Source organism: Dermacentor andersoni, chromosome 7 (assembly GCF_023375885.2).
Source record: "Dermacentor andersoni chromosome 7, qqDerAnde1_hic_scaffold, whole genome shotgun sequence".
Taxonomy (NCBI): Eukaryota; Metazoa; Arthropoda; class Arachnida; order Ixodida; family Ixodidae; genus Dermacentor; species Dermacentor andersoni.
In genome coordinates this window covers 147,472,185-147,499,999 of record NC_092820.1, presented here as the reverse complement: position 1 = coordinate 147,499,999, position 27,815 = coordinate 147,472,185, and the positions used below count along the sequence as shown (strand labels likewise).

General features: G+C 48.1%; 1 protein-coding gene across 2 annotated transcripts in view; it reads right to left on the bottom strand.

Annotated features, from left to right (window-relative positions):
- Positions 1-26,355, bottom strand: part of LOC126533652 (ribosomal protein S6 kinase alpha-5-like) — a 284,294-nt gene extending 257,939 nt beyond the window's left edge. Inside the window, exon 1 of one of the 2 annotated variants that reach the window (XM_050180828.3) lies at positions 25,691-26,355. In XM_050180828.3, the coding sequence (XP_050036785.1) occupies positions 25,691-25,784 (94 nt within the window). In that variant the 5' untranslated portion in view covers positions 25,785-26,355. The remainder of the gene's footprint in view (positions 1-25,690) is intronic. The other variant, XM_050180830.3, reaches the window with a different exon arrangement.
- Positions 26,356-27,815: the final 1,460 nt, after the last annotated feature.

The following is a 27,815-nucleotide window of genomic DNA, read 5'->3' as shown; positions in this document are numbered from 1 at the left end:
AGACAAAACTCCCGGACAAGCTTGTGTCTATTCCCATAGTCTTATTGCCAGATCGAAAAGCGGTCGGCCCACTGCGCGCACAAGCGCGTTGTCTCGGTTACGCGGCGCGGATGTGAGAGAAGGAGGAAGAGCAGGAGCAGGCTGTCGGTCAAACGTGGGTTTGTGGCCGTATATAACCCTCATTATTATTATCATCAGCGTTCTATTTATCTCCCCTGCAGGACGGGGGCCTGCCGCAGAGATTTTCAATTAGGCTCCTGTCTGGGCACCAGTGTAAGCCTCAGTGACACCCCCCTCCCCCCCTTTTTTTTTAGACATCGGAAAACGTTAAGACACACCGGGCCATCGTGAACGGAAGATATACATGCATATCTTCCCTTCTCGATATCTCGGTGCGTAAAATTCACTGGTCATGTCAACATAAGCGCTTGTATAAAGCGTGTTGTATAAAAGGATAACGGGGAGAAAAAAAAAGAAATTGGGTCACTGTATAACCATGTCAAAGTACGCACGTTTCCGTGTTTCAGGTTGCGCACGCGTAAAGATCGTTATGAAACTCGCGACGCGGAAGCGCTTACTCGGACTTGGTCAGTGACTCAGCTTTCTCTCCATAAGGGCAAGCTGGACCCCATTAACCCGAACGAGCGGATTTCCATTACACTGCCGTCAGCGCCTTGCGCGCTCGCGCGAATTAGAGCGTTACGGTGACAAAGCGAAACAAGATAAAAAAAGAAAGCCTTAACGCTCTTCGCACGAGGCTGCGACTGAGAGGACCTTGCGGTGGCAACGTTCGCATCTCAGGTGCACACGGTGCCGATAACCGAACGCACGTGCTCTTTTGCTGAACCAATTGCCGCTTCGGGTCGTCGTCATCGTCATCAGCCTATCTTACAGTCATAGCAGCGCCAACCTATAAGCCCCTCCCGCCGATCTCCGATTACCACTCGCGGCGGCTAAATACATCCTTGTATATAGAGATTCTCCACGTAACAGTACGACTGGAAAATTTCCAATTTCCTGACGCCGCCTACATACTCCTCTGCTGTACTCGACTGCGCTTCCCTTTTCCTCGGCACCCAATCTATCAGCTTCAATAGGCCACCAGTTATTTTCTCTATGCAGCATACGTGGTCTGGCCAATCCATTTTCTTTTTAGGGGTAGCGGTAAGCTACCGGTCATGACTTGGCAGTTTTGCTTTAGCTACACGTTGACGAACTTGGGCCCATATCAGAGCGCGGATATTATACTGCAAAGTAATTTATACCCTTAAAATGAATAAGGGTGTAAATCTGCGTATACCTCGCACTCCTACACCCGAAAGGTGTAAAGGTGCGGGTTAGACACATACACAACCCTTTTTAATGAAGTAAATTATTTTACAGTTCGCGCGCTTTGGCCAAGTCCCTATATCTTCTGCTGCGCGGTGCCGTGGCGCCGTCTATCATGCACTTCGTGAATGATAGTTGTGGCCCCGCTTAATATTAGTCCACACATTCGCGTCTTTCCCCCCCTTTTTTTTGTCCCCCCGTGATTATCCGTATGACGCACAATATGCTTCAGACAAGGTGACACCAACCGGTTAAAGGACTGAAAATAATTTCCTATCGCAAGTAAAATTTTCCGCAGCCTGACATCTCGGAGGCACACATGACACAACAGAGCCTTCACGAAGCAGCGCAAACACACAGTGCGACCGCAAATAATAAATACCATCGAAGTGATTTCTCACAAGCAACCGCGGTTTTGAGGGGCGCCGTGTAGTGTAGAACGGCGAATCAATTTTGATCAGGGGAGCTTCCTTATCGTGCGCCTGCATATGGCACAGAGGCGCTTTAATGCGATAGCATTATAGGCGGGCTTCAGCCATCTGTGGATGTATCACGTTCCTCTGACGAAAGATGGCGGCCGATCTCCAAGGCAGTTGCAGGCTCGAGCTATCACGAGGCAAGAATGCGAGAAAGTGTCACGTGACGCAAGCGCTACACGTTTCAAATAGCGACTACTTTTGCGCGGTAGAAGCAAGCGTGCGATCGCGGCCTATAATTGTTTAGAGCTATGGGCAGCTGTGTGAGATAATTGACGTTCGATCTGTCACACGCGTTGTAGCGGGTGTCTCACGTAACCTGAGGCAAACTATAAAAATCTGATTTGACTGTGTCGCTCAACACAGACGGATAAGCAGTCAATGGGTCGATAAGGATGATAAGGAGTGACGAAGGTTTATGTGGGTCTCATCACGGTTGATAATGGTTCGACGCGGATGGGGAAGGTGCTAAAGAGCGATACGGGCTGATAATGGTCCAAACAAATCTGATAAGGTTATCAAGGACCGACCAGGGTTGATAAGGGTCGGATCAAGTCCGATAAGATAAGGTTGGTAAGGACCAATAAGAGTAGATGAGCGTCGGATCATGCCGGATAAGATTGATACGGATCAATAAGAGTTGATGAGCGTCGGATCATGCCGGATAAGGTTGATAAGGACAGATAAGGGTTGATAAGGACAGATAAGGGTTGATAACGAATACGCACAGCGCTGACCTCAAGCACCTCTATTTGACAAAAAGAAGGCCAGGTATATAAATGAACGCGAACGAAAAGGAATTACGAAAATAAGTGAGAAAGACGTATCACGACGTCCAACTCCTGCCACTGACACCCGGATATTCTTTGCTAACCAGCTCCAATGACGTCATACCGACGACTGGCACTTCGAAACGACTATCTCGCTTGCTTCGAGCACTTTCATAGTTAACTAGTCACAATGTCTGCGCAGAATCCTCGCGCCCTCAAAACTCTGACGTCAAATTACAGATAACAGAACTTAATACAGAGAGCACTGAGGTATGTCGTATATAATGATCATGCATATATAACCACTTGGACAATCTTGACACTTGATTACGCCAGTCAAGACTTGTAGACAGTCACTGACCTTTTGTCACTTGGGCTTGAATTTTTTTCGCTCTATCATAGTTATTTAGTTTTCCTGTTTGCTTTTTGCTTATTTCAGTGTCTTCGCGAAGTCGATTCAAGAAACCCTATCTGCAGTAGCAAGTCTTGTATATAGCAGGACCTGATATGCCCAACTTTCAATAAGCCTTTTTTCTCCCTTGATGACTTGTATTCTGTCGGTTGGACATCTGGTCAATTATTTTTTTGTAGATTCATGCTTCGTTTTCTACAGTTAAAAAAGGGTCGGCTAGGGATGAAAAATAAATGAAAAAAATAACAAACAAGTTCACTCCAGTTTTGCGACAGAGCCAAAGAGACGTAGTGACGTCTCAGATTTTAAAAAATTAATTTCATTTTTTTTACGTGTCAGTACCACGACCTGATTATGAGGCGCGCCATAGTAGGGAACATAGAAAAAGTTTTGACCAAATGGGATCCTTCAACCTAATGACGCAACACGGATGTCGCAGTATTTCAAAACACACGTCTATGGCACCTCAAGGGTAACCGGTCATAGTGCGGGCCACGCTATCCCGACTTACAACAGTAGGGAGGTTTAGCTTGTCCGGCATTCCGCTAAAACGCAGGCGGACGGTGCGTTGGGGTAGAGGCGTAAACGTGAGCGGCCTGCGTGGTGCAGTCACCTGGTGGCGCAGTGCTCAAACACACAGAAATAGCTAATATTGCAGTAACCAAGTGTATTTTACTTTGTTGCGGGTGTAAATTTTCGGCAGCAACACGATTACGTCAGTGCCGAAAATTCACACCAGCAGCGAAGAAGAATACGCTCGGTTAATGCAATATTAGCTGTTTCTGTCTGTCTGAGCACTACGCCACCAAGTGGCTGCACCATGCAGACCGCTCACGTTTACGCTTCCGCACCAACGCACCGTCCGCCCGCGTTTTACCGGAACAGCGGACAAGCTAAACCTAAATAAATGGGCCGTTTTACCGGTTCTTGCATTAACTTCTTGCACGAAACGTGCTTGTTCGCGTACGCGGGCGCGCGAGAGAGAAAAGGATGCATAGAAAGGCGGGGAGGTTAACCAGAGGCAGTTCCGGTTGGCTACCCTGCACGGGGGAAGGGTGAAGGGGGATAGAAAGAGAAGGAGAGCGGAAGGGCGAGATAGAGAGAAATAGAGAAATAGGGGGCGGCGTTCTTAATGTCTATCGTGAAGGCCCGCAGACCATAGGAACCTTAATAACGCGAGCAATGCCTTCAGCGCGGATGTTCTGAGGGAGCACTGACCAAAAGCTTTGAGTTCTGATAGTGGACGATTGTTCAACTGGTCCAGTAGTCTGCACAGCACTAATCTCTGGGCACTATATCGCGGGCATACACAGATGATATGTGCGAGCGTCTCATCGATGTTGCATGTGGCGCACGTGGGGCTGCTGGCCATTCCAATAAGGAAAGCATACGAGTTCGTAAATGCAACGCCTAGCCACTGTGGGGATTTGGGGAATCCGACGCGCCATTGCGCGGGCGCATTTCACCTATGTTCTGCAATCCTTAAGCTACACCGTCCTCGCTCCGAACCAGTTGTCAGCGGTGGCGCTCCCCTCGTGATGGTTCGCGGTGAGGGCGGAGCTAGTGACGTCACGAAGCGGCCCCTGGTGGCTACTGCCGTGACGGTAGCGGCTCACTTGCTCCTTGGGACGGCGCCCGGTACGTACGTGCTTCCTCTCGTCCGCCGACACCTTTGTGACTAGGACTGAGCTCACGCACGGCGCCTTTGCCCGTGCGGGGAGCGAGTACTTCGTGTTGATCCTATCCAGACGCTAAGCCGAAGAACGGGTGCCTAGTGCTCGCGCGAGGTCGTACCACGCCGAGCCGCACTTATCGGAGGCCCAAGCCGAAGGAGATTGCCCGAGCTCTCGCGAGTTAGCGCATTGGTAGCACGAGAGCAAGTAGCATAGCCGCCGGGACTTTTCCTAGCGGCGTGTCCCAGCTTGAGCCTGTGCCCTCGCAGCGACGTGCTACAGGCGCCCCTGACTGTATTTTTCGCCCTTGGTGCGGGACCCCTTTGGTTCCCCGCCGTCCCGGGACCGGGCGTTTGTGCAGGGTCGGGTGCCGTTGGAGACAATAAACGGTTTCCGCCAACTCAGGGCAATACTGTGTTCTTGCGTGCGTCGCTCGGTAGCCCCTAGTGGCCTGAGCTCGCGCGCAGCAGCGCTAGAGGCTGACGGCTGACGCGGCCCTGTGGCTCGCTAAGCTCGAACCCGCGGTGGTCGGTACTCCTGTGAGACCCTAAGACCTCACACCACAGACGGCACAGCACGGTCTGTTCACGTCGTGGTAACCCAGGCGGTAGGTGCATCCGTATGTCCGTAGACAACAAACGCAAACGACACACGGTGAAAGCGTTCGAGTCCAACAGAGGCAAAGTACATTCACGGGAAATCCATCACAGCCCAGCTGCAGCGTCTGTTCGCGAAAGCGGAATCAAGACACGTTGACCACTTTCATGTGCAGATCGGGCGGCTTCGTCGGCGTAGTCATCCCCACTGATGTTCCAATGTCCTGGAGGCCATTGAAAGATTATGTTATGTCCCTTGTCATGGCTGCGATGATACATCTGTGGAATTCCTGAGGCCAGTTGTTCATTTGGTCCGTGGCGCATTGGGCTTTGTATGCACTGAAGGGCTGACTTGGAGTCACTAAAGACTGTCCATATTTGTAGTGGTTCCTGATTAATGAAATCAAGTGCAGCACTGAGTGCCGCAAGTTCAGCACCCATCGATGTGGTCACACATGAAGTTTTTCATCTGATTTCTTCAGATTTTGCCGGAATGGTGACTGCAGCAGCTGAGCTGTTGAGTTTTGCCGAACCATCTGTGTAGACATGTTGCCGGAATCTGTGTACGTCGTGAATGTGTTCCAAAGTTGTACTTCTGGCTTAAATTGTGTTGTGCCTACGGACAATCTCTCGAATCACATATTGACAAAAACACCCATAAATGAAAAAAAAAGGGATGCTTCAACAGTCTAAGGTGGTTCAGTATCACGTTTCGGTGTTCCCTTTGCTCTCTCCGCCTCTATCTCTGTTGCGTGCACGCATGCGTTGTCAGCGAACTGCGTAGCCCTGACAAAAAAGAAAAAAAAGAGGCGGCGCTTGGAATAGAACGCTCGAGAACTGCACTGTGCACTTCTCGGCCACTCACAACATCGCCGGCTCGCACTCATAGCGCGCTCAGTCCAGTCGCCAGGCGTCGGATATATGCGCTGTACTATTTTTCTTTATTATTTTTTTGCGCACGACACCGCCTGCCCGCCGCCATAGCGAGATGACACGTACGCATCTCGTCCCGACCGCGCGAGAGCGGTCGTGCAATTAACCACTGTGCCGACGACGACCGCGGTCGCCGTAGACGGCCCCGTCCGAACTCGGCGCGCGCGAAAAACGCATGGACTCTCGGGTGTCGGAATCTCTCGGGGCGGGAGGGGGGGCGAGAGCAGCGGCGACACGCGAGAAACGCGGTGCGTGAACAAAGCTGTGCCTTGTGTGTATGCCGCCAAGGTCGCGGGCGCGCGGCAAATTGTGAAAAAAAAAGAAACTAGGGAGGCGGTTATTATATAGAGGACACAATCGTCGCCTATCAGAGGCCCGAGTTCACAGGACTGCTTGTTTACACACACGCACGCACACACACGCGCACACACACGCACACACACACACACACACACACACACACACACACACACACACACACTCACACACACACACACACACACACGTAAATGTTGTCTGGCGCATCGCCATCTGTATCTCTGGCTTCACCCACTCTCACATACACAGTAGATTAAACCGTCGAGATAGCTGGCACGTGGTCATTTACATGACTGTATCAGTGTTCGCCGTTGTTCTCGTTCTAAATGACTCACTCTCGCAGACTTGCCCATTTACCAGGCCCGCACCCACGAATTCATTTCGGATGGCGGGAGGGAGGGGGGTTGTGTGTAGAAATGCGGCCATTTCGAAAGATTTATACTGGCTTATTTTTTCGTGCGTGCATCAAGCGCATCGCTTACATGTAATGATTAGAGGGTACGTACAAATTAGTTGTACCTAAATACGTAAAAGAAAATTGATGAGTTAAACTTAAATTCTGCTCAAGGCAACGAATAAAACTTTGGATTACACTGGATTAGCTAACTGCATCTGCCATGCCGCGTTACCGCGCACCGTGCTTACATATAGTCGAAGCTGTGCGCAAAATATTTTTTCGCAGTCAGCGAGATGCGTTTTTTTTTTTTCGTTGCAGTTCTGAACGCTATAGTTGCAATTTCTATGTAGTTGAATGCATGTGTACTTATCGCAAATGGTGATGGTACATCTAATAACATTCAGATTCGCACTTCGTTAGGCGTGCGGACCCATCATTTGTGCATATCTTAGGTGCTTCTCAAGGTGGTTCTGTTAGTTTATGACGAGATACCGATCCCTGTCCACCGACGGCTTCTGACAATCAACACAGTGTAACCGCGATGCAAGAAACGTACGACAGTTTGGAAGCGAACAAACAAGTAACCCGACGCTCAGACCTTTTTGTTACTGTTCGCACATTCCGCTTGCCGCTCTCGGCACCGCTCTTCTCCCCTGTAAGAGTTGAGGTCGGACATGAAATAGATGGTAGCTGGCCCATGCCATCGTCCAACTCATCCATGCTGAGGACGTTGTTGAAGGAAAGGACTTGTTCTCATCGAGAATGAGGAATATGGGATTTATTTACAATATCTACATAAGAACGTTACAGTTCATCAGCCTAACATGACTGAAAGAGAATGCACCCTGAACAACCGACAACGGCTGCTTAAGTACACTCTGGCCTCCCTATATCCCTAGGTGAGGGAAAACGACCGTTCAACCTTCGACCAAAGGGAGCGTCCAAAGACATCGTAGCCGACCCGCCTTTGAGGGGGAAGGCTTACACACTCACTTCCGCACAGGTTTCACTGAACAGACCGAGGTGAGAGGGTTCTCGCAGGCTGAGGTCTTGACCCGAACAGGCGCCTCTTTGATACCAGAGCAGACCCCGCAGACAGTGGCCGCCACGTCTGTCCACTGACTGTGACCTCTCCTGGTGCCCGCGAGACCGCAGCGCAAAACATCTCCTTCTAGGAGTTCCCCCGCTCTAAACAAACCGGGACGGCGACGATGACCGCGTCTAGACATGTCGGCGCCGACGGGCGGTTGACGCGGCGCATTGTCGTCCTTACAAAGCAAATCGCCGCAGCAGAGTGGGAGAGTTCGGAGGTCGCTTCTCCTCTAGATCGCCAGCCCTGCAGCTGCGGCGGGCTGGGAGAATTTTGTAGGTCGGTACCTCTGCAGGCGGTTCGTAACACCCCATTCTCGGCACTCGCAACCACATCTCCACAGTCACGCCACCACCGACCACAGCATATTATCGAACCACAGTAACAACGAATTATGGGGTCTCACGAGCCAAAACCGCGACCTGATCACGAGGCACGCCGTAGTGGTGGTGGGGGTGGGAGAGAGATTAATTTTGACCACCTGGAGTTCATCGAGCGCCCAGTGCACCGCCTATACGGGAGCGTTCTCGCCTACTGCCCAACCCGAATGCGGCGGCTGGGACCCAAGCCGCGACCTCGACCTCACAAGCCCAACGCCATACGCAATGGGTTACCGCGGCAGGTCAGCATACGAACCCATCGGACAGCCAAGTTACGCAGTAACTCGATCGAACGATCGACGACACCTTCATAACCCGAGCGCGGCGACAAATAGAGCTGTTTCGCTTTAAAGAAAACGGTCGAAGTATAACGCGCATGCGCAGACCTTAGCGCAATTGAAACGTGGATTTAAAAAATTAAATTATGGGGTTTTACGTGCCAAACCACTTTCTGATTATGAGGCACGCCGTAGTGGAGGACTCCGGAAATTTCGACCACCTGGGTTTCCTTAATGTGCACCTAAATCTAAGTACACGGATGTTTTCGCATTTCGCCCCCATCGAAATGCGGCCGCCGTGGCCGAAACGAGGATCGCCCAGCCTTTTCCAACCTCGTAAACCTATAGAAACTACACAGGTCTTCTTCGATGCCTCAGAACATTTCTCATTGAACGACCATCCTTTGAACCAACAACGTGAAGAAGGTCGAGTGAAAGAAACTGCCACTTATTTCGATTAGTTCGCTCGACAAAACAAACCAATCAGGAAAAAACGAAAAGAAAGAAGAGAGCTTATTGAAAAGGATGGTGACACCGGTAAACGAACGTAAGGTCACTGGGCCAAGGAACGAATTCATTAGCCTGCAGTGTCCTCAACCTTCCCACGGTCGTTCGGTCTTGTGTCGTTACGTGACACTTGCCGTCACACCTTAGGAAAAAAAAAAATACACGAAACCTCGCCAACCAAGCTATCGTGAGCAACGTCGCGTGGCCTTGAAGGTAATTAATTAGTCGATTACCGAGCTCCGAAAAAGCGACAGAAACGTTTCTGCGGCCAAGGCGACGCGTACAGGCGAGGAACTGATGATCGCGGGATGACGGACAGCTTCATTACTTCCGACGTAGTGGCCTTCAATCCGCTCCCTTTGAAGTCTTCCGTATAAGTAGGATAAATTTAGGATAATTTGACTTTGCGCGTTTGTGCATTCAGCCGTAGATAAGAACAAAGGACCGAGCGAAACCGGAGGGAGGCTGCCACGCCAAAAGAGGGGCAGGCGCGGTCGACCAAAGGGAGTAGTGCGACCGCGGCCGAAGTAGAGGCGCCACACGCCGCGAAGACGTCATGGCCGCGTCACGGTAACGCCTCCCTAACAGGGGAAGGCTAACCGTTCTGCAGGCATTCACAACAAAGTTTCTTCACTCACTCACTCAGTTCCTTTTAACTTGCTTTCTACTGTCGCAGGTTATTGTGCAATCTTCTATTTTTTTTTTTTTTTTTCGTTTTCGTTCTCTATAGCTGTGTTCTTCAACTACATTCTGAAAAATATTTTTTTTTTTTTCAGTTTCTATACAACAATATTTTTGTATCTTTGCCCAAATTAAGCATTTTTCTGCGCTACTTCCAGCGCCTACCCATTCGTATGTTTTCTGCAGAACCACCCTCATGCAACTTTCGAAACTGGAAGAAAGTTGAATTCTAAGTTATTTTTACGTTCCAAAAGCACGATACGATTGTGAGGCACGCCGTATACAATAGGGGGCTCCCGATAATTTGCAATCGATGCAGCCTCGTGAGCCCGACCTACCCCTCTAGTCGCAATACGAAAAAAATGCAGGATGGGCCACCTGCAATATAGCCAGGTAGCTTCCGGTACGCCGTAAAATAATTTACACCCTTAACAGTGAAAAAGAGTGTAAATCTGTCTATAAATTAACTAACACCTTTAGGGTGTGATTTATATAACTGACACCCTAAGGGTGCGAGTTATAGACACATTTAGACCTTTTTTTTTCAGTTTTTAGGGTGTAAATTATTTTACAGTGTACTCAATTGGCTACTCGCAGTTGCAGAGTATTTTTTTGTAGACAAAGAAACACCAGATTCTTTTGTTATTTGATCGACAGGGTATACACGTTGTGATGATAGCTCGTTTTGAGTTTTGTATATTTTCCAAGAACCATCGAAGAATAGAGTGCGATACCTTTTGACTGTCGTATAAGTCCGTTGAATCAGTTGAAACTTGCGTTTGAAAATGGTTCGGTCTGAGTTTAGCTCCGTTTCTTTTTTTGTGCCGTTTTATTGTTTCCTTATTACTTATTTCTCTTGTACAATGTCACGCTATCGTCCTAGTTTTCTTCCTTGCGTTTTCACATTTGTACTTTGCACCTCCTGCTGGGGTCACAGGGCATGTAGTATGCTATATAGTTTAGTGTAGTATATATATCCCCATACTTTGTGACCGGCTTCCTACCCTTCATACACATAGTTTTTCCCCCTTTGACGCTCTTAATACTAACGCATCAAAAAGCAAAGCTATAAATACCCAAAATTTTAGAGTCAACACCAAACTGAAGCCAAGAAAAGCGTATTATTAAAAAAAAGAAAGAAAAGCGATTCAGCACCTTGTCATCCGGCCTTTTCCGGGCACCTTCATCATCGCACACACCGTGTCACTGCAGTTCGCGTCTTCTTGAAAGAGCAAAGATTAGGGATCACGGAAAAAGTACCAACTGATCTAAAATAAGCCCCGACCGGCAGCCCTGATGTCAATTAATTAGCGAGCTTAGAAGACATCGAGAAAAGACCGCGGCGAGGACAAAGCGCAGGCAAGGAATAGTAGCCTTGAATTTTCCTATTTACTTTAAAGGTCTGGCAGTGTGTTTATTCGCTTTGTTTTTTCGTTTCTTTTTTACCTTGTGTATGTGTGTTTCACGCAGAGCTTCTGGTGTGACGATAGATGTTAAATGGACCCTGAACCACTTTTTATCGAAATAGAGAAATGCATTTGAGGATAAAATAGGCTATTTCAAAAGTACCTTGCCGTAAAAAAGAAAGTACTTCGATGCGTTCAGCAGAAGCGGAGTTATTGGCAATCAAACACGGCCTCCGCTGTGCACCAGTTCCTTCTTCGATGCCTCGCACTGCGAAGGCTGCGGCGGAGTGAGGCGTTCACACAAACCGCCTCCTAAGTGTCACCGCGGCGAGCAGGTCAAATTTGATTTTGGATACTTTTGATTTCGGCACCTGCGTACGCGCCAACTTAAAGCCAACCTAAAGCCAAACTATAGCCAACATAAAGCCAACCTAAAGCCAAACTATAGCCAACCTAAAGCCAAACTATAGCCAAACCAGGCTGTCCTCAACGAGCCGCAATACGCACAGCCAGTGGACTCGTCACGGCACGCTGCGGCGGCCCCGCTATCTACGCTATGTAGCACATGGCCTCCGAGATCACCCCCGCGCGTGCGTGGGGTGATCTCGGAGGCCATGCGTAGCCGACCGCAGCTGCATGCATTTTTCTTTGTGCACGACAGGGCTTGAGTGCGTGCTCGCGCTCATGTGCTACAGTCTGACCGTGCTACGCGGTGCGGACTGGCTTTGTCCATCCCCAGCTCGACCGACGGATAATATAGCCACGTCCAAGTTGCGCATTTTTTTTTCGAGCACTATCAATAAGTCTGCCGAGGCGCCTAACTGCAGGAGCGTCCAGGAGGGAGCGCGCGCTGACAAGCGTGCGTGTGGTCTCGCCCCGAGTTTCGCGAGGTTCGAGGCAAGGAGGTTTTACAACAAAACCTCCTTCGTTCGAAGCTATAGTTGAGCGTTCAAAAGTAGTCGAAACTAGCGAAACCCGACGGCTACGAGACCGATAAGCAGGGCGGCCAAAGTTTAATTGCTACGCGGGCGGCCGCGGCCGAGCGTGAGCAGACGATAGTCGGCTTCATCCGGAAGTACGTAATTATTAACGGAATTCGAAAGCACGTTTTCGCTTACCTCAACCTGTTTATTGAACTTCGTCAATAAATATATACGCAGTAACAGTATAGGGAGAAGCGCACTGATCCAAACGCCCTTTTTGATTAACGTCAACTGTCGGTCAATAGCAGCTGCGTATGGGAATCCGTTAGGTTACGAGATAAAGCGTCCAGAAAAGAGTGAGGACCACGCTTCTGTTGATAAGAGGGTATTTGAGAGAAAGGCGACTTCGTGCTCCACTATAGCGAGCTCCACTCGCCGCGCACGGCTGCAAAACTTGGGGCGCGATCAGAGATTATTGTTCGAAACGTTCAGCTTGCGTTCGGTTTGGCCTCACGCGATTGGTCTAGGCTGCGCCGAGTAGTACCAAGTAGTAGTAGTAGTAGTAGTTGATTGTTATTGGCAGTAATAAGTATGGACATATATATACCCGATGGCAGAGAGCCATATGACATCGAAGAGGATTCCAGCACCGAGTAGTATAATAGCAGTAGTAACTATTGCTATTAAAGGAAACGAGAAAAGAACATTTACTGCTGACCGCACTGTAACTGTCCAGCGTTGGCTGCTAGCTGACTCTCGGACGGCGGTCAGCAGCGGGGTCAATGTGGCAGAGGAGCGAAATGACAGGCAGACAGGGCAGCGGAGACGTCAGAAAGACAGGCGGAAACTATTTACCATAATTGGCACTTCAGCACCTATGCAATCTTGGGAAGGGCAGAGCGTCCGACGGGACAAGGCGGAAAAAAACTGAAGGAACACCAGAAAGAACGAAAAAATGAAACGAAGAAAGAAAGCAAGAAGAAAGAAAGGAAAAAGAAAGAAAGAAAGAAAGAAAGAAAGAGTAAAAGAAAGAAAGGAAGAAGCGCAGAGCTTGCAAAAGAAGAGCTGAGCTGCACAAGACAGGACAGTTCCCGAAAGGTCGCAGGACGGCGAAACGTTTCCTGGAATCAAGGTAAAGAAAGAAAAACTGCCACGCGCACTTCCAGAATACGTTTCTATCCGCTTCTCGCGTTTCCCCTTACCTCCATCCCTCTTTACTCGTTCGTTTACTCTATATAGCGCGAAGCCCGGATTATACGCATTTCGGTTCGTTGCCATGGGCGTTCCGGAGCGGTATAGGGAGAGATCTGTATTGCCGGTTTTATATTTTATTTTTTTCACTCAGCTGCGTGTCCCAGTTATCTTCCTTTCATGCGCTGCACACTGACGCGATGAGACGCTTGCACAACCGTTGGGTAACGACGTTGACACGAAGGACCGTGAAAGCTCGGTCTCGGGAAATCTCTGTTCCGTACGTCCCGTATATAGGCGGAAAGAGAGAGAGAGCTGGATAAAAAAAGAGTGAATCGGAATTTCGGCGAAATGGAAGCTCCTTGCTCGCCGAACAAACCGACGGAGAAGGGAGAGCAGCCGTGTAGGCGACGAAAAAGTCAGGATTGAATAACCGTTAACCTTTTAGCTCGCGAGGCCACTATACACCTCCGATTTACATATCAACGCACTCGTGAAACGGGGGAGCAAGATTCCCTGTGCAATCGTAGAAGAGGCGATAAAATGTGGAAGGCTTATCCCAGTAGCTCCTATACATAAGCGCGCGGAAATGGAGAAATCGTTTTCTTCACCCCGTGTGGTGCGCTTCTCTTTCCCTCTTGTAGGGCAGGAAACCGGAATTTCATCACGGTGACATCCCTGCCTTTCCTCTCCTTGATCCGGTCGTCCGACCTACCGACCGACCATCTGTCTTTGTTTCTTCCTTCCAATCAATCAATCAATCAATCAATCAATCAATCAATCAATCAATCAATCAATCAATCAATCAATCAATCAATCAATCAATCAATGTGGTAATCCTGCAGACTGAATCCGCAGATGCCCAACAAGCTTAAAACTCGGGCACACCCTAACCGGGTCATCATGAATAAAATTAATCCGGACTGCGGGGTTTCAGACTATTGTAGTAAGTGTGGGGGTTTGCTCGATTTAGAACACATGCTTTGGCGCTGCTTGGCGTTGGCCGGTGATGGTTCTCGAGGTGAACAGTGGTGGCAGCGGATGCTGCACAGTGAAGTGCTGGCGTACCAACTCAGGGCTGTCCAGAGGGCCCATGTGACGGCAGAGGGGCTCGGCCTCTTTGTACCGACGTGGGACCGGCCCGCATCAGTCCCAGACTGATCCCTCAGGACCTAAATAAAGTTCTTCATACCATACCATACCGCTAAGCCAGCAAAAGCAGCGCGATCATCACGCATACGAATCGGCTAAAACAAGGTTCCCGCGAGTTCTTACAACATTCTAGTTAGGCACCAGAGACTAGCGCACCGCGGTTGCTCAATCACCCAACTCGCGGTTAGCTGGGATGCAGGTTAGCTCGCCGAAAAAGACGCGCCCATTTGGCGAGGCCCGACCTATCGAGTACCGTCATTAAATAGTAACGGCTCCTGCTCGGTGGCTTCCGCGTGGGGTATATAGTATGCGCCGAGCCAGACGCCCCCTAACAACCGCTCTGCCGAATATCTGCCCCGGGGCCCGGTACCGAACGTCCATTAGGTTTTTATTTTATTTATTTTTTTTTGTTCGGGCCCTGCGTTTGCTTCCCAATCGTTCTCGGTTTCCGGATCTCGCCGAGTTTTTTTTTTTTTTTTATGTAATGCAAAGAGAAGACCGAAGGGCAGTGGGGGGTGAGAGTGATAAGAGGCATAGCAACGCGGGCTTTCTGTCGCAATTACACTGAGGCATACCCGCCAAACTGTGAATCTTCAAATTCGCAAAAAAAAAAAAAAAAAAAAAACCGTGGACAAAAAAAATTTAAAAAACCGGGAGGGGTGAGAACAGCATGCATCCTTTTTATTATTATGATTATTAAGCATTGAAGTTTATTTTTACAACACCATACACATGCCATAATTGTACGTGAGCGACAAGACCGCGCGGGGTAAGAAAGCTGCGTTACGGCAGCTTGACTCACCGGCCGGTCCTAGCACCTCTCGAAAGCACTAAGGTAGCATCCACCTAGCAACGGTCCAGCGGGCTACATGAGACGTCTTTCAGAAAACTACACAATTAAAGAAAACTGCAGTTGACGAACACGCGTTACAAACGAACATTTCCCTATACAATAAACGAGGTGATCATTTCTAAGTTCTCCAGAATTCTTTAAAATATCGCCTGTTGCAGATAGCATAAATCTAGCCCTTGAGCTCCTGGATTATTCAGAGAGGCGGGTGTATTACATGCGCGAGAAATCGAAACAGACGGTCAACTAATAAAAAAGTTACTGATTGTTAATTAGTTTAAGGTACGTATTGTAATTTACAAATTGTAGTCGGTGAATTTGCAAGGCGTATCCACTTGAAGCGAATTTGCAAAATGTCACCAGTCTGGAGGTATGCGCTATAAAACCTGCCGTGAAAAAATGCACTCTTTTTTCACTTCCTTTAACAAAAACGCTCTCTTACGCACTGAAGCACAAAAGTAACTGGAACGCCCATGTATTTCGTCTCACACTTTGGGACGTATTGTCTGGAGACTGGTGTCATCCTGGAGATACATTTCAAGTGGATACGTCTCGAAAACTAACTGGCTACATTTCGTTAACTGCAATATGTGCCGTAAGGTAATTATAAGTTAATGAGTTATTTTTGTTTATTAGTTGCCACATTTGTTTCGATTTCTCGTGCTACTGCCGTCCGTCTCTCCGTATAACCCAGCCTTTAAGGACAAGAATTATGCTACCAGCCACAGGCGATTTTTAAAAATTCCGGAAAACTTAAAAAAAAGAAGTGATCACCCAGTATACAACATGGTGTGGCCTGAGCATGCGGGAGATAACATACGCAGTTTGTTAAAGGATGTTTTACTTTCCTCTAGACGCAGCCCGCATAGCAGCAGCCCACTTGGACAAACTGACAATCTGCACAGATTTCAGATCGCAGCGACTTCTTCAGCGGCTTGGGCGTTGCCGATTCCGCCTGCTTCAGGAACTTTTGCCTGAATAAGCTTGCTGGAAAGCAGCTGCCCCCTCTGGTGCTCTTTCGCAACCAGGAGGCTTTCCAAGGGTGAGATCGGCGCGCCAAATTTCATTTCGCGAGCAGAGTTTTTTTTCCCGTAAAACTTGACGAAACATTCGTAAAATTGTAGAACGAGCCCGGATTCTTAAATATTACGGAAAATTACGGAGGAGTTGCCAGGTGCCAGGCGCTAGCGGCTGATAGAAAAAAAAAAGAAAAACGCCAACTGGCGTGCAACATTTTAATTCAGTTTAGAGCGAGCAGCTATTACTATTTCGCAACTCGTAATTTCTTTAGTTGAGCGGTAAGAGGTTGAATACTAAAGGAGAACAATGAAGGGCGAAACTTCCGTAACTTCCCGAGTTTCGCGCCGGAACATCAGTGTGACGTCACAGATTTCAAATTAGTTTCGCATTTGGGCGCCCTCACGGCGCAGTTAATGTTACTGAAACTTTCCAATTTAAGCCTTTGGCTCCTTTAGAATTAAATGTAGTCGATCTTCGTCGATAACATTGACTATAGGCCCGATCACGTGCCGTCAGAAATCGATGACGTCACGGCGAGCTGACGCGGGAACTTCAAGGCGGCGTCGCCAGGTGTCTCTCGCTGTTGTGCCTTTTCTGGCCTACCATACCTCTTCCCACGGTAAAAAGTTTGTTTTTTTTCGTTTTTTGGTATTGTAGAATGGTAACCTACTAATGCAGCACAGTTTCGCCATCAAGGCGCGCAGCTTTGCACGCGATAGCAACATATGTAAGAATATTACACGAAGTGTAAGACTCGTAGCTGTAGTGGCAGTATGAGTTGAAGTAAACGTATATAAGCAAAGTATAAAAACCAGCTCTTATACTAGGGGTCCTCTGAATCCTGCCATCGGACAATTTCATATATGTTCATCAATTAAAGCCAACGTCTTTCTTGGCGACTTTATCACCACTTAGCCGTATCGCGTATGTTTCAAACCTTTCCCGGGCCGATCCCTGAGGTAATGCATGGCCGCGCAGATAAAATTGCACCATTTTCAGGTCTGAGCTCTGTTGTTGTTTCGCACTTTTAGTACTTAAGTCTGACCAGATTTAAGATAAAAGACAAGCACTGTCGGTGTTTTGTTTGACGGCGCTTGTTTGTGGGCTGCCATTCTCAAAATTCTGAGGAGTAATTCCGTCAAGAATGTAAGAACTGGTATGAGCAACTTTAGCGATAGAATGGTGTGGCAATATAACCCGCAAATACCGCGTGTCACATAGCCCGGAATGGCATATATAGTACATATACCTAAATTTATACGGAACCTCAACGCGACAGCAAAAATTCGTTTGGAGTGTCCATATAATTGTTATCGCAGTAAAATTAAATCATGGAGTTTCACGCGCCAAAACCACGATATGATTATGAGGAACGCCGTACGTAGTGGGAGCTCAGCGGATTCATTTTGAACACCTGGGGCTCTTTGTCGCGCACCCTATGCAAGGAACACGGGGCGTTTTCGCCTTTCGCCCACATCGAAATACGGCCGCGCCGCCGCCGGGATTCGATCCCGCGACCTCGTGCTTAGCAGCGCAACGCCAAAGCCACCACGCCAGCGCCGCGGGTGTCCCTTTATACCGGTTTCACAAGGCCACCTTGGATCGCGATCGAGCCCGATGTGTATCAAATTTCTCGGTCGCGATTGCCTCCCTTCCGAAGGCTGAGGAAAGAAGCCAATCGCAAACGAGGAACTCGATACAGATCGGGCTCCCGATCGCGATCGAAAGTGGCCGTGTGAAACTCGTATTAATATCACAAGGAATATACCGTACAAGACTAGTTGCAGAAAAGCTCGCGCACTTTTTTGAATCATTGCACAAGATGGGGCTCGACTCGCGTCTGTGAAAGCTCGATTCGTCAGACAGACCACACAGTCGAGCGCCTCTATACAACGAACGCCTCTATACAACGAAATGACGCGTGTATGACGAAGGAATAGTAATGTCCCGGTTCTATTGCGAGGTGTGCGGTGCGTAACCTGCGCAACGAAGTGACTCGTATAACGAACGATTTCGGAGCACCTCGTTATAAAGGGCGTTCGACTGCATTTGTTCGCAGCCTTTGTACACATCGTCACCCCCCTCAGAAACCTCTTTCTCTCCTCTTCCGTTCATCCACGCCAGCGCAAAGTAGCGGGCTATAGAGTACAGAGGGCAGAGAAGATCGAAAGCGAGACGCTATAGACATATGATTGTATTACAACGCGATGCAGCTGTATTCATTCTATATACGAACGCCCCCATGTAACTGCGAGGATAAGCGTAAAACGAGGAAGTCGGCAGCTATCACCGGCCCCGCGCATAAACACCAAAACACAGGAAGCATGTCAGTCAGCCGAGTGCAGTTCGAAACAGCTGAATGGCAATGCGATGTCGCATATCTCTCGTCCGCTGCGGCTATATACATATATACCGTTTATTTCACTCGCCGATACTACAGGGACGCTCTCCCAACGACGACCGTTAGACTGCGCTTTTGCTAGCGAAAATTTCGTTAAAAATGATAAGGTATACTGGACATATAAGGGACGTTAGACAGAAAAAGAAATCATTTGAGTTCTGTTAATAAAATATCTTACCACAATACGAAAAAGAAGAAACCATTCTATTTGTAAAAACGAAAGACTCGATCGTGGCGACGCCGCACTGATGTTCCCGCACCAGCCCGCTGTGACGTCATGGATTCTGGCGGCGTCTGCTCGTGCGTAGCCTTTTTTTTTTGCGATAGGTAAAGATGGAACTGCTTCGTGTTCTAACAGAGGCGAAGAGCGAACTTCGCAAATTTTGAGAAATTATCACAAACCATCACGGTGCAAATACTGGAGTATTGATATCGATGTCGTCATCACTTCAGGATTCGGCGCGAAATTTAAAAAAAAAGAAAGTTTGGCCTACATATTTTCTTCTATAACAATCAATTACCGCGAAATTAAGTGTAATATAGGCGTGAAACAGTACTTTAAAGAAAGAAACGGAGCTAGTTTAGACTACAAACTATCGGTTCGCGGAGACAAAATGAAAGAAGAACTTTCAGTTCTTGAACTTCGCACTGAAGTTCCCCAAACCCAGTAGGTCAGTGTGACGTCAAGGATCTCAAAGTATTCTTCTCGCACTGATGCTGTCGCGGCGCAGCAAATGTTCTCAAAACTTGCTATGTAGATAGATCCCTAGGCACCTTTAGAATACACACGAACACACGTCTTTACACATGAAAGATTTAACTACCAGCGAGCGGACGCCGTCAAATTACATGACGTCATGTCGTGATGGTGCGGTAACTTCAGAGTGGTGGCGCCACAAGTCTGTTTCTTTTCTTTTCTGGATTACCAAGCTTTCTCTCACGGTAGGAGTGTTTTTTCCTCTCTCTTTTCTTTGTATTGCATAAGGGCAATTTACTAATGCTGGCCCAACTTATCTTTTTTTTAGTTTAGTATCTGTAGTCAGTGACAAACTAAGAATTACAAAAACTCACAAGAACGCAGTCAACCTGCCCTTTACCTCTCAAAGAGATTCGAGCCAGTTGGAATCCACTCCCAGCTTAATAAGTTTGCTCTGCGATTGTAAATGCAAGGTTAGTTGTAAAATAAAAACTCGTTGTTTCAAGACAAAATATTACTTTAGCTTAGAAGTAGTGCCAGCATCAGCCGTGCACTAGACGTTCAGGTTTCATCGCGAAACCACTGACACAAAGGGAGACCCGTATAGAGAAATACGCTCGTATAGCCGTTTTAAACGCGCAATTGAAACCGGCTGACGTCAGTGAAATAAGCGGAGCTAATTGGCTGGTGCACATGCAACTTCTTTTTTTTAAATCCTTATGTTGTCACCGCATGACAGCGGCAAATGTTGCTGCCGTGACGTCACTATAAGGTCGGTGACGCCTGGATCGGCATTACCAATCCAAGTTTACAGCAAATTACAACATAAGTGTTCCCAAACTTTCGCACCTGCTAAGTGTTATCCTTCAACGTGCGAGAAGGGTGCAAGTGGTAGTTTCAAAAACTTCGAAAATATATGCGTCAGTAGCCGTCCAAATAGAGAAATCCTTCACCGCTGCCACTGAACCTGCTCAAAGGAGCATTGCGCAACGCGTGTGAGCACGTGATCATCACGTCAGAGCACGCGGTAGGTTTTAGCGCTCCAACTCTGTAAGCAGAGCCACGGCAGTGCAGGCGAACAAGTGCGAGCATGAACTGAAAAATTATGCGGGGAACCAAAGATTATTAAGGGCTAATTGCCAGAGGATTTCTTTCCGTTCCTTCTCTTTGTGTTTGCCTGTTTTCTGTGCGGAGCCATGAGTATCAATCCTTATTAACCAAATAGGGCAGCAATATGTTCTGCTCCACCAAGGATGCCCGGCCAAAGCGCCGAGTCTCAAAGGTCACGTGTTAGGACGATACTGCGAGGAAAAAAAAAAGGGAATGTGAAAGGTTTCATGGATATTACGTTTGCCAAGGCATTCCCCCATGAACCCAACAAGTGGCATCGATTAAAAGCTACCGGGAGCCAAAGGCGTAAGGCCCTTTTTATCCGCGCTGGGGCAGCAGTGTTCAGCGGGAACGCTAACAGAGAGCTTTAGCGTGCCCGCGGTAAACGCGAGCGGGACTGGGCGTTCTGCCAGATGGGCAGAGGCGCAAACGTGAACGGCCTGCACAATGCAGCCACCTGGTGGCGCAGAGCTCAATCAGTCAAGCACAGAGCTAATGTTGCAGTAATGAAGTGTGTTTTACTTCGCTGTTGGTGTAAGTTCTTGGCACAGCAGCGCGATTACGCCGCTGGCGAAAATCCACACCAGCAGCGAAGTAGAATCCACCTGGTCACTGCAATATTAACTGTGCTCTGCGCCGCTAAGTGACTGGTACAGTGCAGGCCGTTTACGTTTGCGCCTCCGCTCATCCGGCGAAACGCCCAGTCCCGCTCGCGTTTACCGGGATATACCGGACACGCTGAATATCTCTAATAGAGGGAGAGCTTTACGTTAGGGTACGCAAGCCGTACCCAAGTGATGGGGGACGCAAGCCGCCGTAAGTACTAAAGAATCCAAAGCGAGCACAAAAGAGCGCGAAGGGCACACAACGGGGTTTGCATCCCCAAACACTCGAGTACGGCTTGCATTCTCTCTCTGATGTATGCGTGCACAACGCTCACGCCAGCAGCGGTGAGTGAACGTTCACTAAGCTTCGTCGCTTGAGCGTGCCGAACGCCCACTGAGTGTTGCTGGGAACTGTCTAAACCAGCACGCGCGGGCCGCGCATGCGCCCTCGATACCGCGACAGCACGGCGACCGACGGTCCAAGCAGTGACGGCGCGCCATCTATGGTGTCGGTATGATTGCCGTGCCAATAAAGAGAAATGTCTATAGCCCGGTTAATGTCGTTACGAAAGAGTCTGAGAAGGACGCGGCATAATTGAATTCGCGGGATGCGGGATTTCGCAATAGCCGAGCAAGCGAGGCCATCAGACGAAAGCGAAGAGGACGGTGGAACGCGCGGTCGGTTGGAGCGAGATATGCGATCCTGTCGCAGCAAGCAGACCGATTCCATCTTCCAGTTCATTTGTCCGCGGTTGCGCGGTCGGGTTCGAGGAGGCTCGTTGCAGTTACATGCAGGTTTTTGTGCTCTGTTTGCGGAACCCTAATGAGCGATAGTAAATGAGTTTATACTACTAAAGTGCACTTCCAGAACATTACTTCAAATAGCTCGGTGAAAAAGAAATTGTGTACAGGGTGTTTCTTTTTAGCTGCACCAACTTTGTAAAAATTGCCTATGGCAGATAGCGCAATGCTAAGCCTTGACCTAAATTACTCGATGACGCGGCCGTTACTTTCATGAGAAATAAAAATGCTTAATTGAATGATTGACATAATTGCACTAGTTCTAATTACGCACATATTTCAGTCTACGAATTGTAGCTAGTGAGCATGCGAGGCATACATGTAACGAATTTTCAATACAACGCCAGTTTCGCGATATTTATTTTCAAGGTGTCCGACGAGATGCACTGAAGCTCAAGTTATTTTGTGCTTCAATGCATAAAACAGCGTTCTGTTTAAAAAAAAAAAAAAGTGGCACAGGAGCGCATTTTTACCGCACGTTTGACGGCGCACATATCGAAGCCGGTGCCATCCACAGAATTCGGTCTAATTCATATATATGCCTTGCACACTCACTACCTACAATCCGTAGAGGGAAATATGTGCCATAAATAATTTAAAAATTGTTTAGCATATTTCTGTTAATCTTTCAATGAAGGATTTCGATTTCTGGTAGGTGTAATGGCCGCCTCATCTAGTAATTTATATCGAGGGTTAGAATTGTGCTTTCTGCCACACTCTTAAAACGGTTGCACCCTTTGGGATGGATATTTGCCTCACAACGATAATCGTCATCTGCCTTGCTTGCGTCTCCTTCCTTGAAAACATCACGCTCGCTACTTTCCTGTTGAGAATGCTGTGTGACGCTGATAACGCCCATGCTGTTCGTGACTGGGAAGTACCGGGTTCGCAGCGTTAAAGAAAGGAAATGGGGGAAATGGGCGCAAGACGGATGGCGATTATCGTTGTTAGGCAAATGTACACCCCAAAGTGTGCAACTGTGCGCAGGCAATTCAAATTAACGGTGCAGCTAAAGAAAAACGTCATACACATTGCACCTTCACTGGAAGGCTTACCTTATAGCGGCACGCAAACGTTGACCCACAGGGCCAGCACTGGAGTCGCAGTGACTGGATTTCGCAAAATGGAGTACGTACCTATACAGAGAGCAATCGGAGGACGCCCACCCAATGCAAAGAAACTGCAGACGGCGACGGAAAGTCAACAACAGCGCGAGGGTTTCGCTCGACGTACCCTCCTGCGGCGTCAGGGCGTGCCGGCTTCTTTTACTCCATCCTCTTTCCCAGTGTAATTTTACTCCCCTACCTCCGGCCGCCGACTGCGGTTCAGGCGTCATCCGACTGCGCAAGACAGTGTGGTCAGCAGAAATTTACCTTTCTTCTTGCTTTATTTTTTAATAACCATTTACCGACTATGCAGCGTCCGCTACGGGACAGAGCGTCGCCTGCTAGAGAGCCCATCACTTAATTGGACGCCTCTTATATCACGTGTCTTTGCACTGCAAGACTGGACCGCACCCAGCGAAAGTTCACGTGCAAACGAGATGATCCTGTCCGTGTGGCGAGTTTTGAGCATTCGCCTGGAGTGATGCACGTGTACGCGTCTGCGTCTGAAACTTTCGTGCACTGTACGGGTAAGCGAAAAAAAAAAAAAAGAAAATCAGCCACAACTCGTTCATACAGCGACTATTCAAGTATGGGACTAGCATTCTTTTGAGAGGGAAGTGAACTTCGGAGAAAATTTTAAAGGATCTTCCTTTTTTTTTCTGTTTTTCACTTGAAGAGTAATGTAGTAAGTTCACGCTTTTACATTGTGCTATCTTCGGGATCGGCCCACGAAGACGGTTAGATAGCAAAAAAAGAAAAAATTAAAGGAAAGAGAAACGGTCTGACAATGCCAAGAATGCTATTCGCATTAAAGCATTTTGTATATTTCAGATTTCTTAAATATTCTCTCTACGTTGTCGGCGCAACATTGCAGACATTCGGTGCACTTTTCAGTAAAGTGTTTTTCTCAACTTATATTGTATACTACGCCCTAACATGTATTCTTAATAATTATGCATTTGAAAAGTACATTTCTTTAGCCTTATATAGATATGTGCTATGTTATGCGAACTATGATGGTCTCTGCAGTAAAAAGCCATTAATAAAGACTTCAATTATTAGAAATGGCTATTACCTCCGGTGTGAGGAAAGCGTTAACGTATGGTATATTCCTAGACTGCAGGAAAAACAAATCGGCTGGAAGACATTATCATCGGGGAACAAATCACATTATGCAAGGACGTGCATACCAACGCGTGACAGAAAAGACATCTTAAGAAAAAAATTATGAAATCAAAATAGCGTGCTACTTGGGTTTCCATCATAACTTCTTGTATGTATATATGTGGCAGTGCTCAACCGTCAGAAAAGAAGCACACGCACGCACAAACAGGTGGTGTAATTTCGGTGCTCCACTTATTAGCAGAGGTCAATTGCGTATTTACGGCATAATCGTAGCGTTTTAAAAAGCCGTCAAAAGTGGATGATGCAGAAAGAGAAGGACATGATCATAAAACTTTCGTTGGTCAATTTATTGTCAAGCAACTTTGCGCATCTAAGAAACAAGAAAAAGAAATGCGAACGACGTATCCGCACACAAATATAACACGGCAGCTTTTAAATTAAGCTTCCACAATGGCGAAAAAAAGGAAAAGAACGCACAAATAGTTTCCTGCGCCCCGTCCTGCGTTTAAAGACAAGAGAGCCGCGACATGGAAGACCCCTTCCGGACTGTTTGTCCCGCAGTCGCTTATCACTGATAACCGTCGCGGCGATGGGCAGGGTCCCGCTGTCGAAGCGATCATAGCGCCCTATCAAACAGGAGAAGAAAAGAAAGAAAAACAAACTGCGCGCGATCGCCCAGTCCTGCGGAGATGTCAAGGACGAGGTTTCTTCCGCAGCCTTGGACCCCCACGAGCCGACTCCAGCACGACAGGAAATAGATGTACCATTGTATACAACCAGCAGATCGACGAAAGTGTGAGACGAGACGGCAGCGCCGGAAGGTGAAAACAGAAAGAAAGCCAACGGGAGCACGCAACAAGCAGCAAAACGCAAACGCGGCGCGCACGCCAATCCAGCCACATCTGTGCAACAGTTGCCCCGCACCTACACGAACGGCCCCGGGAAGTTCCAGTAAAAAAAAAAAAAGAAAGCGAAACTGCCGGCCTGCATAGCCGTCGCTCGCTGAAAACTAATCCGACGCTGCTATGGTGTTGAAGCTTTCAAATGCTAAATGCCCGCTGCAAGCTTCAACAGTAGATATATATATCGAAAGCGCCAAGAGATAGCAGACGACAGGACTGCCCGCCCAAAACAGACGACGCGATTGTTTGGGCTCGGGTAGGCAGACGACGGACGGACCGCGCTACGCACGGGAAAATCTGTTTGCGACATCGGAACTTTTGAGGAGGGCGTTAAACCGAGACTGAGTTGTTGTTCAACGTGCGACGTCGCAAACTCGCGCCGGCGGCACGCTTGAGCGAGCGGCGTTAAAAACGTACGGCGTTGAATCGCGCCCAAAGTTGAAAAAGCCTGCGCAACAGACCCTTCGACGCGACAAGTCGACGGCGCCGGGCCGCCGCGCCTGCAGCAGCGAGGCTTTTGGGGCGGGCAGTTGGCAGCAGCACATCGCGGCGGCGACTCACCGTTTTTGAGCTCGTGCGTAACGGTCAAGGTTTCCGGTGCAGTTGCCGGGCCCGCCGTCGCAGGCGCCGCGTCGACGGTTTCGCTCGTCGCCATCGGTAGCCGCAGGGTCGTCGCCTTCAGGTGGTTTCGAGCCGACGGTTCGGAGCACGGGCACGCACTTTTTTTGTTGGTGCTTTCTTTTTTTTGTCCTCCCCCCCCTCTCTCGCTCGTTCGAACAAGCCCTAGCGGCGACACCCCGCCCCCACGCACTCCTCCAGCGACGACGAACACGACGAGGCGTGCGGGGTGGCCCAACGTTGGGCGACCGACGTAAACACCTACAGAAGGAACCCTCGCGCCTCCGTCATCCGCAAGCGGAAAACTCGGTCACAGAGCTTCGCCGCTCCGCGTATGGATGGCGCTAGTAGTTCGGTTCCCGTTAGGCGCGGCCGTTTTGAATCGTAGTATTTGGCGGTCGCGCTTGTACGAGTTCCGTCAACAAAACCACGCTGCACCCGCCTCCTGCACCATCGCGCTCCAAAATCTACAAGCCCTACCCGACCTGCACTTCGCGAACTAGTTCTCGTCAGTTGAGTGCCAGTTCTTGATCGTGCATAACCGGCACCGAACGTCCTGCGTGAACGGTGCAATACCTTTCTCACGAGTGCAGATAACGCTGTAAACTCGTCCTTCACGAAGCCTGCACTGAGAGAGACGAATGGCGAAGTGGGGCATCTCGTGAACTAGTTCTGAAAGTGCAGGCGAATCGAATGGATCTTTCGTTTCCGAGAGATGCCAATATCGAAACGATATCAAACGATATGTCAACGAAACGAGCGAATGCAGTTGGCTTGCGTAACTACAGAGAGTTGGACAAAACTTGAATCGTCCAAAACTTGAATATGCATATGCGCTGTTTGGGATCCTGCCACTGACAGAATAATTATTTCACTAGAACTCGTGGAAAATAATTCAGTTCGTTTCATCTTACAATTACAATTACAACAGAACAACAATTACAACAGAACTGCAAGTTCTATGAAAACCAACCTTGCACTTACCCATTTTATTATCGCCGTAAAACCGCACGTTTAGTTCTTTCTCATAAACTATACCATCATTCAACACTCTGCAACGATTTAATTTTTCAGCCACAATACATATCACCTTGAATCGACCACCGTTATAAGGTCGGTCTTGAATCCCCATGTCCCACTAAAACTTATTTGCAGACATTTTTTCTTTGGTCATCCACGGTATGGAACCATCTTCCTGGTGAAGTCGTATCTACTTACGATAGCCAAAGATTTAGAGCAGCTCAACATCGTGTAATTGAAGCATTCTTTTTGTTTACTGTATGGTTGTAACCTAGGTGCACTTGTATTTACTGCTTTACTATCTTAGTTTGCTACCAATTTATCACGACATTGTAAGCCATAGCTAAAACTGTGTAATCAGAAGCCCTTGTACTTAAACGTTCTAACTGCTTATATTCGTTTCTTTTTCTCATTTGCTGTAACCCACTCCCCTCTTTAATGCCTTTGGCCCTGAAAGTAATAATAAATAAAATAAATAAAAGGTGTGTTAGCCATTGGATTCACGGGTTGTCAACCGAGTTGTCAACAACCTAAAAAGATCAGCACGAGCTCTGCCCACAAAACCGTGCTGCACCAGTCCACAGTGCCTTCGTGCTCCAAACACACACTTCCAGAGAGACCCCGACATGAAACTATAGTTCACCTGCACTGTCAAGGAAATGAGCGAATATAATTGATTGGCGTATCTACAAGAATTCGTATTACAATAAGCGGGTCGAATTGAAGTTGATATAAAGTTCAGGCCTTACGTACTCCGAGGAACGAGACGTGCCTCATCAGGCAGCTGCTGAGCCTACTGATGCACTTAAATTTAATTTTTAGTTACTGTCCACAGTCTAGTATTTCTTACGGCTGTAAAACATTTTGTCGTGCTGTTACGAAAGTGTGACGTAATGGGATGTTCTGTTTTGGACTGTTTCATTCTTTTTTTTTTTAACTTTACAATTTTTGTAATGTCTTTCAAAATACTTGAGACTGCTCACAAAAGGTACCCTCAGAAGTTAGTAGGATATGACTGTCTTACAAATGTAACAAATTTCATTCAAAT